This window comes from Rattus norvegicus, chromosome 2 (genome assembly GCF_021556685.1).
Source record: "Rattus norvegicus strain SHRSP/BbbUtx chromosome 2, alternate assembly SHRSP_T2T, whole genome shotgun sequence".
NCBI lineage: Eukaryota > Metazoa > Chordata > Mammalia > Rodentia > Muridae > Rattus > Rattus norvegicus.
The window spans coordinates 126,044,302-126,057,168 of NC_141535.1; the positions used below are offsets into that span (position 1 = coordinate 126,044,302).

Here is a 12,867-nt window from a genome sequence, read left to right on the forward strand (position 1 = left end):
ATTTTTTTTGTGTGTACATTCTTGTACATGCAAATAGAGTCCAGAAGATACCTTCATGTGTCATTCTTCTGAAAGATTGTCCACCTCATTTCAGACTGGGTCTCTCATTGGCTTGGAGCTTACCAATGAGAGTAGGCTGGCTGGCCAATGAGCCACAGGTCTCATTTTGTGTCTGTGTTCCTGGACTAGGATTACAATTGTGTACTCTGGCATTTTTACGCATGCTGTGAGGATTGAATTCAGGTCCTCATGTTTCCTTAGCAGTTTACTGAGTTCCTTGAGAGCTGATATTTATTTTTCCTTTGAGCTGTGAGGGACTGTGTGCAGAACTGAAGATGACTGCTTTGAAATATGGATGAATGTTTTCAGAACTGAGTATTTGATAGCTTCAATGAGAAAATTGTACTTAGAAAATACATTTAACATTTGTTATTTCTTAAAATAGAATGTTGTACTACCACCAGCGTGAGAAGACAAATAGCTTTATTGGACCACTGATTCACAAAGGCATAGTTCATTTCGGTTTCTTCTTTTCTTTACTTTTAGCCATCGTCTAGAATATTTCAAGCCTTTCAGTTTTAACACACTGCTTGGAGAAGAGTGGAAGCAGCCAGAATCAGACCTGTGGCTGATAGAGAAATCCGATATATAGGAGTATAACCAAAAGTGTCAGTCATTTCTCCTCTGTATCTTTTAAGGTAATCTAATAAGATACATATACACATTTCAATAACAATTTTAACAGAGATCACTGAAATGTTGTGCCTCTGTGGCAAATTGTATATGGTGAACAAAGAAATAGAAACTCTGTGTAACATAAAATAATTTTTACTTAAATATCCTCTCTACCCTTGAAATCAGTACAAAACAATAATTTATTTTAATTGATGAGACCATCTCTATCTGCTAAGGCATCAAGATAGAAGAGTTATCTAACTAGATATTTTTACTGTGTTGGAAGAAATGAAATAATCTTGAATTAAGGAAATGGAGTTGATACTTTTACTTACAAATAAATGATATTTTATTAATGTTGTTAAAAATGATGTCAGAATTCACCATTTGATTTTGAAGTGTCAAACAATCTTTGTTGAAGGTAGTTCCCAATATAATAAATCACTCCTCTCACATATTTGGGTCATGCAGACAAAAACTGAACAAAAGGAGTCTAAGAGTGAAACTGTACCACAGAACAACCAGACACAGATGCAGAGTGTTCCACCAACAGCTGCAGAATGAACTCTATTTTCAGAGGCTTATCAAACATGTTCCAGAATAAGACTAGTAACACACTTGTTGCAATTCAGATAGCTATAGCTACTTGAGTTTAAACTAGAAGACTTTTAGATCTGATAAACAAATTCAGCCAAGTGGCACAAACACAGTCAGAATACATACAAAAATTACAGATTTTCCACACCCCACCAACCAGCCTGCTGAGATATCAGGAAAGCAATCCCACTCTAAGCAAAAAGAATATTTAGGAACAAGCCTGTGTGTTATTAGTTTTCTCATTGTAGTTAAAAGATAATTGGCAGAAGCAAGTTGGTGAAGGAAGGTTTTATATTGGCTCACAGTGCTGGATACACTCCATCATAATGGGGAAAACATGGCAACAGGAATGTGAGGTGACTGGTCATGTGTGTCTACAGATGAATGGTATGCTCAGCTTACTTTCTCATTTTCATTCAACCCTGGAACCCCATCCCATGGAATGATGCAGAACTCATTCTGGATTTGCTTTTCATTCTCAATCCTTTTTAAAAACACTCACATTGACATATTGATGAGTACAGCTCCTAGATTATTCTAACTCCACTCAAGCTGACAGTGAGATTAGTCATCATATCTTGCTGAGGTGGTGAAAGGGTTCTACAATGAAAGTTTCAGAACTTTGGAGAAAGAAATTGAGGAAGACACTAGAAGATGAAAAGGCGTTCCATGTTCTTAGATCAGCAGATTTCATATTGGGGAAATGTTCATATGAAAACAAGCTATCTGGAAGTATTTATGATCACCCTCAAAATTTGAATGGCATTCTTCACATAAATAGAACAGTATCCTAAAATGTGCTTGCAAGACAAAAGGTCTATGATAGGCAAAGATGTCCTGAGTACCAAGAATATGATTAGAAGTTCTCAGTATTTGATTTCAAGTTATATGACAGTTATAGTAATAAATGAAACCAGTATAATTATAAACATCCTGTGTATAAATCAGCCCCAAGACCTTAATGTGAGATCTGAAACATTAAAACCAAAAGAAGACATAAGGAAAATATTTCAAGATATAAATACAGGCAGTGACTTCAGGCATATAACTCTATTGCCTCTCGAATTAAAAGAATCAACAAAATGGATTTCATCAAATTAAAAAGTTGCACAGGAAAGGGGATAATTAATGAAGTGAAGAGACAGACTGTAATGGGGGAGAAAAATCTTTGCTAGCTACTCTTCCATCAGAGGCTTAACATCTAGCATATCCGAAGAACTTAGAAAAACAACATCAAAGCAAGACAGGGCAAAGTGCAATCAATAACTGAACAGATCATCTACGTACTTCTCATAAGAACTTGTATAGGTAGCTAATGATTATAAAAAACTTAGTGTCTTAAGTTTTAGGAAAATGCAAGTTAAAACTGCATTGATATTTCATTTCATCCAGTAAATATGACTATCCTGAAGAAAGCAACAATTGACGGTGAGGGTAAAGAGAATGAGCTCAAAGCCAGTATTCTTGGAATCATATATTAGTATTGTCAACTGTAGATATATACTGAAAGTAGAGCTACCATTTGATCCAGCTCTACCACTTTGAGTACATCCCCTAAGGGTATCTGAATCAACGTAGCTCTGTTCATCACATTATTCGAGTTATGGTATCAGTCTAGGTGTTTACTGATGAATAGATAAAGAAAACACACATGCAATGAGACAGACACAGGACACAGGAGTGCCCACCTGACCAGGCGGTTGGGTCTCTCTCTCACGGGGTCTGGGAGCAGAGTGCTGCTGCAGGCCGGGATCCTCGGGTGTGGGACTTCCGGTAAACACAGGAAGTGCCCAGTCCTAGAGGAATTCTGCCTCCGTGTGTCCCGTGCTCACCAGGCAGCTTTCTTGCAGCAGAAAAGTTGGTCTTTCCTGTGGTCCCGAGGCTCAAGTTCGCTCGTGGGGTGCTACCCACGGCCTCTCTGCAGTGGCAGCAACCAGGAAGATCGCATTTATCCATTTAACAATCACTACTGCTAGTAAAAGGTGGCTTGATTCCTTATTGAATATATTGTCTATCTGAAAAAATTGCTGCTGTAATGTGAACCTGACTTTAGGAGCAATTTTTTTTTTGTCTACTTTACTGGTTTCTTATACATACCATCCTTCCAATCCTTATTCCACCCTAGTCCCTTTCAACCTCTCAACAGTCAGTAGAAAAGACATTTTCTCTGCTCCACATTAACAGGTCTATTAATATTGCATTTTTCTGGTCTTGTTTATACAGCTTTTTAAGTAAAACGGGTTCATAGCAGTTTTCCTAGGACTCTGGCTTTTATAAACTTTCTCCCCCTTCTTCAGAAATGTTCCCTGAGTTATAGATGGAGGAGCCATGGTATAACCAATTTTTGTAGAATGTATTCTCTCCCCCAGTGCTGCACCTTTCTGCCCTGATCCATGTAGCATTCCTTATTATCAGGAAGCTTTGCTAAGCTGCTCTGTCCCTACTTAATACCTCTGACATTATTCCAGGTAAGCATGACATATTTCTCAGAATCATTTGATATGATGGTAGAGACAATTTAACCAACTCCCAGTAATATGCTATCAGCTATCTTTCAATGGACTGCAAAGAAACTAGTTTTCAAATCCAAACCGTTGAGAACTTTGCCAGGTAAGTTCCACTTGATTGCTCCTTCAGCATTCCAATCTGCATACATTCTAGGGACAGGTATTCTAGTGCCACGTGAGCAACTGGTTCACAAAGGCATGTTGAGGCTTTCTGTACCAATGTTTTTTGATCTCCCAAGGACTTCAGATAACCTTGTGATAAAGCATAACACTGATTTTTTTAGAAGTATTAAGATTTTGTTGAAACTCAAATAACAGTGTTATCTGTGAGCTTTATACTTGCTTGCAGGTCTCTGGGAGGAAATGATTCATTTCCCAAAGTTTAGAGAATAGTTTAAATTGTTGCAGGGATTTCTCAAATTGAGAAGTATATGAAACCTAGCTGGTTATTTTAGTCCTTAACTCCTCTTGATCCCTTTCTAAGGATGCAGTTGACTTTTTAGTGTCAATACCTTGCTCTAAATTACTCTTGAGTGATTTTTAGAGCCAAGAGATTCATTTACTAGACCATGGCAACATGCCAAAAAATTTAAACAAATTGCTGTGCTAACAGTGAATTTACCCTGATTTTATACCATAAATACACGAACTGTGCCTGGACGCTGAGATGGAGTTTGTAAAGAAGGCACTGTCCCATGCAGCGAGCATGTGGCCTTTGTCTTTCTTCACTCCCTATTTTCTTCATATTGCATATATGATTCAATCATACTACAACCTTATATGAAAATCTAATGTATTGCAAAGACTTCAATTGAAAGAACACCACTGATTCAAACAAGTAACACACCATTCTAAATGTAAAAGTTCTGAGACAGAAATATGAAAGAGATGAAAAGGCAAGGCAGCATTTTTAACTACCAATTCCATAATAACAATAATAAATTGCAGTAATAATGAATTACATGGAATTCTTCAGTTGAAAAGCCTGGGTGGTTTTAAATAAAATATGAACATTTTGAAAAAAATCAATGTAGAATACAGAAGAGGAATTCAGCAAAGAAATGAAAATGCCGAAAAACTCAAATAGAAATTTGGGAATGAAATCTTTATAAGTAAATAAAAACCTCAGTGGAAACTTCAGCAATAAAATCGATCAAATGGAAGATTAATTATCAGAGCTTGAAGACAATATAGATTAGAACATTCAGTCAATAACAAAATAGAAAAAAAGCATGTCTAGTGCATAAAAGATTTATGGGACATTATTAGAAGATCAAATTTATGAATCATGGATACAGAACAAGAAAAAGTATTAGATAAAGCCACAAAAATATACTTAACAATTATAGCAGAAAAATCCCAAAAATCCAGAGAAAGAAATGACAAGGTTCATGAAGCATACGGATGTAGTCATTGTTGGAAAATAAATTGTCCATGACATAACTAAAACATGAAAGCTGCAAGAAAGAAGCAGCAAATCACATATAAGAGGAATCACACTACAGAAACTGTAACACATTTCAAAAGAAACTTTAAAAGTTAGGACAAGGAATGATGCATTTCAAACTCAGTAAAACAGTAAAATACAAACCCAGATTACTACGATGTTAGCCTTGATAATTGAAGAAGGAATATGTTTATGATGAAGACAAATTCATGACTATAAAGCCAACATTTACAGAAGATACAGATGAAAAAGTTAAACATATCTGTGAGGTCAAGGGGAAAATAAATTATACTCAAGCAGTAATAAGCAAATGAGGATTAGGAAAGTACCAACCATTACAAAGAAAATAACATGACAGCAATAAATATATGCATTTCATGGATAAATTTGAAAGTTTATAATCTCAACTCTAACCAAAATGCCATAGCCATCTGATTGAAAATAAGACCTTTCACCAACAGAATACAAGAGATGGAAGAGAGAATCTCAGGAGCAGAAGATTCCATAGAAATCATTGACTCAACTGTCAAAGATAATGTAAAGCGGAAAAAGCTACTGGTCCAAAACATACAGGAAATCCAGGACTCAATGAGAAGATCAAACCTAAGGATAATAGGTATAGAAGAGAGTGAAGACTCCCAGCTCAAAGGACCAGTAAATATCTTCAACAAAATCATAGAAGAAAACTTCCCTAACCTAAAAAAAGAGATACCCATAGGCATACAAGAAGCCTACAGAACTCCAAATAGATTGGACCAGAAAAAAAACACCTCCCGTCACATAATTGTCAAAACACCAAACGCACAAAATAAAGAAAGAATATTAAAAGCAGCAAGGGAAAAAGGTCAAGTAACATATAAAGGCAGACCTATCAGAATCACACCAGACTTCTCGCCAGAAACTATGAAGGCCAGAAGATCCTGGACTGATGTCATACAGACCCTAAGAGAACACAAATGCCAGCCCAGGTTACTGTATCCTGCAAAACTCTCAATTAACATAGATGGAGAAACCAAGATATTCCATGACAAAACCAAATTTACACAATATCTTTCTACAAATCCAGCACTACAAGGGATGATAAATGGTAAAGCCCAACATAAGGAGGCAAGCTATACCCTAGAAGAAGCAAGAAACTAATCGTCTTGGCAACAAAACAAAGAGAATGAAAGCACAAAAACATAACTTCACATCCAAATATGAATATTATGGGAAGCAATAATCACTATTCCTTAATATCTCTCAACATCAATGGCCTCAACTCCCCAATAAAAAGACATAGATCAACAAACTGGATACGCAACGAGGACCCTGCATTCTGCTGCCTACAGGAAACACACCTCAGAGACAAAGACAGACATTACCTCAGAGTGAAAGGCTGGAAAACAATTTTCCAAGCAAATGGTCAGAAGAAGCAAGCTGGAGTAGCCATTCTAATATCAAATAAAATCAATTTTCAATTAAAAGTCATCAAAAAAGATAAGGAAGGACACTTCATATTCATCAAAGGAAAAATTCACCAAGATGAACTCTCAATCCTAAATATCTATGCCACAAATACAAGGGCACCTTCATATGTAAAAGAAACCTTACTAAAGCTCAAAACACACATTGCACCTCACACAATAATAGTGGGGGATTTCAACACCCCACTCTCATCAATGGACAGATCATGGAAACAGAAATTAAACAGAGATGTCGACAGACTAAGAGAAGTCATGAGCCAAATGGACTTAACGGATATTTATAGAACATTCTATCCTAAAGCAAAAGAATATACCTTCTTCTCAGCTCCTCATGGTACTTTCTCCAAAATTGACCATATAATTGGTCAAAAAACGGGCCTCAACAGGTACAGAAAGATAGAAATAATCCCATGCGTGCTATCGGACCACCACGGCCTAAAACTGGTCTTCAATAACAATCGAGGAAGAATGCCCACATATACTTGGAAATTGAATAATGCTCAACTCAATGATAACCTGGTCAAGGAAGAAATAAAGAAAGAAATTAAAAACTTTCTAGAATTTAATGAAAATGAAGGTACAACATACCCAAACTTATGGGACACAATGAAAGCTGTGCTAAGAGGAAAACTCATAGTGCTGAGTGCCTGCAGAAAGAAACAGGAAAGAGCATATGTCAGCATCTTGACAGCACACCTAAAAGCTCTAGAACAAAAAGAAGCAAATACACCCAGGAGGAGTAGAAGGCAGGAAATAATCAAACTCAGAGCTGAAATCAACCAAGTAGAAACAAAAAGGACCATAGAAAGAATCAACAGAACCAAAAGTAGGTTCTTTGAGAAAATCAACAAGATAGATAAACCCTTAGCCAGACTAACGAGAGGAAACAGAGAGTGCGTCCAAATTAACAAAATCAGAAATGAAAAGGGAGACATAACAACAGATTGAGAGGAAATTCAAAAAATCATCAGATCTTACTATAAAAACCTATATTCAACAAAACTTGAAAATCTTCAGGAAATGGACAATTTCCTAGACAGATACCAGGTACCGAAGTTAAATCAGGAACAGATAAACCAGTTAAACAACCCCATAACTCCTAAGGAAATAGAAGCAGTCATTAAAGGTCTCCCAACCAAAAAGAGCCCAGGTCCAGACGGGTTTAGTGCAGAATTCTATCAAACCTTCATAGAAGACCTCATACCAATATTCCCAACTATTCCACAAAATTGAAACAGATGGATCACTACCGAATACCTTCTACGAAGCCACAATTACACTTATACCTAAACCACACAAAGACACAACAAAGAAAGAGAACTTCAGACCAATTTCCGTTATGAATATCGACGCAAAAATACTCAACAAACTTCTGGCAAACCGAATCCAAGAGCACATCAAAACAATCATCCATCATGACCAAGTAGCTTCATCCCAGGCATGCAGGGATGGTTTAATATACGGAAAACCATCAACCTGATCCATTATATAAACAAACTGAAGGAACAAAACCACATGATCATTTCATTAGATGCTCAGAAAGCATTTGACAAAATTCAACACCCCTTCATGATAAAAGTCCTGGAAAGAATAGGAATTCAAGGCCCATACCTGAACATAGTAAAAGCCATATACAGCAAACCAGTTGCTAACATTAAACTAAATGGAGAGAAACTTGAAGCAATCCCACTAAAATCAGGGACTAGACAAGGCTGCCCACTCTCTCCCTACTTATTCAATATAGTTCTTGAAGTTCTAGCCAGAGCAATCAGACAACAAAAGGAGGTCAAGGGGATACAGATCGGAAAAGAAGAAGTCAAAATATCACTATTTGCAGATGATATGATAGTATATTTAAGTGATCCCAAAAGTTCCACCAGAGAACTACTAAAGCTGATAAACAACTTCAGCAAAGTGGCTGGGTATAAAAATTAACTCAAATAAATCTGTTGCCTTCCTCTATACAAAAGAGAAACAAGCCGAGAAAGAAAATAGGGAAACGACACCCTTCATAATAGACCCAAATAATATAAAGTACCTCGGTGTGACTTTAACAAAGCAAGTAAGAGATCTGTACAATAAGAACTTCAAGACACTGAAGAAGGAAATTGAAGAAGACCTCAGAAGATGGAAAGATCTCCCATGCTCATGGATTGGCAGGATTAATATAGTAAAAATGGCCATTTTACCAAAAGCAATCTACAGATTCAATGCAATCCCCATCAAAATACCAATCCAATTCTTCAAAGAGTTAGACAGAACAATTTGCAAATTCATCTGGAATAACAAAAAACCCAGGATAGCTAAAGCTATCCTCAAAAATAAAAGGACTTCAGGGGGAATCAGTATCCCTGAACTCAAGCAGTATTACAGAGCAATAGTGATAAAAACTGCATGGTATTGGTACAGAGACAGACAGATAGACCAATGGAATAGAATTGAAGACCCAGAAGTGAACCCACACACCTATGGTCACTTGATTTTTGACAAAGGAGCCAAAACCATCCAATGGAAAAAAGATAGCATTTTCAGCAAATGGTGCTGGTTCAACTGGAGGGCAACATGTAGAAGAATGCAGATCGATCCATGCTTATCACCCTGTACAAAGCTTAAGTCCAAGTGAATCAAGAACCTCCACATCAAACCAGACACACTCAAACTAATAGAAGAAAAACTAGGGAAGCATCTGGAACACATGGGCACTGGAAAAAATTTCCTGAACAAAACACCAATGGCTTACGCTCTAAGATCAAGAATCGACAAATGGGATCTCATAAAACTGCAAAGCTTCTGTAAGGCAAAGGACACTGTGGTTAGGACAAAACGGCAACCAACAGATTGGGAAAAGATCTTTACCAATCCCACAACAGATAGAGGCCTTATATCCAAAATATACAAAGAACTCAAGATGTTAGACCGCAGGGAAACAAATAACCCTATTTAAAAATGGGGTTCAGAGCTAAACAAAGAATTCACAGCTGAGGAATGCCGAACGGCTGAGAAACACCTAAAGAAATGTTCAACATCTTTAGTCATAATGGAAATGCAAGTCAAAAGAACCCTGAGATTTCACCTCACACCAGTGAGAATGGCTAAGATCAAAAACTCAGGGGACAACAGATGCTGGCGAGGATGTGGAGAAAGAGGAACACTCCTCCATTGTTGGTGGGATTGCAGACTGGTACAACTATTCTGGAAATCAGTCTGGAGGATCCTCAGAAAATTGGACATTGAACTGCCTGAGGATCCAGCTATACCTCTCTTGGGCATATAGCCAAAAGATGCCCCAACATATAAAAAAGACACGTGCTCCACTATGTTCATTGCAGCCTTATTTATAATAGCCAGAAGCTGGAAAGAACCCAGATGCCCTTCAACAGAGTAATGGATACAGAAAATGTGGTACATCTACACAATGGAATATTACTCAGCTATCAAAAACAACGGCTTTATGAAATTCTTAGGCAGATGGTTGGAACTGGAAAACATCATCCTGAGTGAGCTAACCCAATCACAGAAAGACATACATGGTATGCACTCATTGATAAGTGGCTATTAGCCCAAATGCTTGAATTACCCTAGATGCCTAGAACAAATGAAACTCAAGACGGATGATCAAAATGTGAATGCTTCACTCCTTCTTTAAAAGGGGAACAAGAATACCCTTGGCAGGGAAGAGAGAGGCAAAGATTAAAACTTAGACTGAAGGAACACCCATTCAGAGCCTGCCCCACATGTGGCCCATACATATACAGCCACCCAATTAGACAAGATGGATGAAGCAAAGAAGTGCAGACCGACAGGGGCCGGATGTAGATCTCTCCTGAGAGGCACAGCCAGAATACAGCAAATACAGAGCCGAATGCCAGCAGCAAACCACTGAACTGAGAATAGGACCCCCGTTGAAGGAATCAGAGAAAGAACTGGAAGAGCTTGAAGGGGCTCGAGACCCCATATGTACAACAATGCCAAGCAACCAGAGCTTCCAGGGACTAAGCCACTACCTAAAGTCTATACATGGACTGACCCTGGACTCTGACCTCATAGGTAGCAATGAATATCCTAGTAAGAGCACCAGTGGAAGGGGAAGCCCTGGGTCCTGCTAAGACTGAAACCCCAGTGAACTAGACTGGTGGGGGGAGGGCGGCAATGGGGGGAGGGTTGGGAGGGGGACACCCATAAGGAAGGGGAGGGGGGAGGGGGATGTTTGCCCGGATACCGGGAAAGGGAATAACACTCGAAATGTATATAAGAAATACTCAAATTAATAAAAAAAAAAAAAGAAAATAAGACCTATTTTCTTAGTTATGAGAAACACATGTCACTGGCAATGACAAACAGTCTCAGGCTGAAAGGATGGAAAAATATTCTACAAGCATCTGGAACTGGAAAGCCCGCATGTATTTCTATATTGATACCTAACAAAGTAAACTTTAAATCCAAATTATAAGAGATGTCAATGTTTATATAAGTTCAGAGGACACAGGAACTATGTGCTCAATGTGAAATACTTCTTCTATCCAGTCCACAACTGTGCCTGGAGGGAGATTATGTGCTCCATTCCCCCATCCCTGCCCCCACCCCCAAAGGCAGCTTGACTCCAATAGGTCCATTATAACCAGGTTCACAGGAGGTACAGGCTCCAGTCAGAGACAGCAAGGCCAGTTAACACTCGAGGTTACCAGATGGTGAGAAGCAAGTGCAAGAACATACACAACAGAAACAAATATCATTTGGCACCATCAAAACCCAGTTCTGTCACTACAGCAAACCCTGGATACCTTAACATACCTGAAAAGCAAGATTCTGACATATAGCCTTCCAGTTTCCACCTGTGCCCAGAATTGACCCTGTGGCAGAGCTCTCTCTTCGCAGATTCCACTGGGAGAGAGCTGGATTCTCAGAAGTACTGACACACCCGAGAGCACAGGTGAGACCACCATTTCTGCTTACATTCCTGGCCCAAGATGAACCGAACTGGAGCCCTCAGGACACAGGAACCAAGGAGCAGCTAGGGACAGGATCCTTATGGTTTCTGCCTGCGTCCAGAACTGACCCTATGCCACAGCTTTCTGTACCCAGATCCCCCTGGGAGAAAGTCAGTTTCCCAGGAGTGCTGAATACCTGAGAGCACGATTAAGACCAACACTTCTACTCCAAGGGACCTGCCTAGAGACCTCAGGACACCGAAATTGAGGAGCAGTCTGGGACAGGAGCCTGGGGCCTAAGCTGACCCTGTGTCACAGCTCTCTGTACCCATATCCCACTAGGGAGAGAGCTGGTCTCTGAGTAGTGCTACACACAGGCTTACAGGCGGGTCAAGCCCCTTTCAAAGACAGCAATACCAGCTAACACCAAAGATAAGCAGATAGCAAGAGGCAAGGGCAAGAACCTAAGCAACAGAAACAAAGGCCACTTCAAATCATCAGAACCCAGTTCCCTTACCACAGCAAGCCCTGGAAACCCCAATACACCAGAAAGGGAAGATTGTGATTTAAAATCACAGCACATGATGGTGTTAGATGACTTTGAGAAGGACATAAATAACTCCCCAAAAGAAATACAGGGCAACACAGATAAACAGGTAGAAGCCATTAAAGAGGGAACACAAAAATTCCCTTAAAGAATTACAGGAAAACACAACAAAACATGAAAGGATTGAACAAAACCATCCAGGATTTAAAAATGGAAATAGAAACAACAACAGAATCACAAAGGGAGACAACCCTGGAGATAGAAAACCTAGGACAGAGATCAGGAGTCATAGATGCAAGCATCACCAACAGAATACAAGAGATGGAAAAGAGAATCTCACAGCCAGAAGATACCATAGAAAACATTGACACAGCTGTAAAAGAAAATGCAAAACGAAAAAAGCTTCTAACCCAAAACATCCAGGAAATCCAGGACACAATGAGCAAATCAAACCTAAGGATAATAGGTATAGAAGAGAGTGAAGATTCCCAATGTAAAAGGCCAGTAAATACCTTCACCAAAATCATAGAAGAAAACTTCCCTAACCTAAAGAAAGAGATACCCATAAACACACAAGAAGCCCACAGAACTCCAAATAGATTGGACCAGAAAAGAAATTCCTCCTAGCACAAAATAATCAAAACACCAAATGTACAAAAAACAAAGAATGCTAAAAGTAGTAAGGGGAAAAAGTCAAGTA

General features: G+C 38.7%; 1 protein-coding gene across 8 annotated transcripts in view; it reads left to right on the plus strand.

Moving 5' to 3' along the window:
• C2h4orf33 (similar to human chromosome 4 open reading frame 33) overlaps nucleotides 1-12,867 on the plus strand; it is a 77,181-nt gene that overhangs the window by 27,910 nt on the left and 36,404 nt on the right. For 4 of the 8 annotated variants that reach the window (XR_015665297.1, XR_015665298.1, XM_087626331.1 and 1 more), the window contains exon 7: nucleotides 547-698. Coding sequence is in view for 6 of the 8 variants with exons in the window: in XM_087626331.1 (XP_087482457.1) it covers nucleotides 547-652 (106 nt within the window). In the remaining 2 variants the exon portion in view is untranslated. Of the gene's footprint in view, nucleotides 1-546; nucleotides 1,044-12,867 lie in introns of those variants that run through there. The other 4 variants (XM_087626322.1, NM_001009707.1, XM_087626317.1 and 1 more) reach the window with 1 other exon arrangement.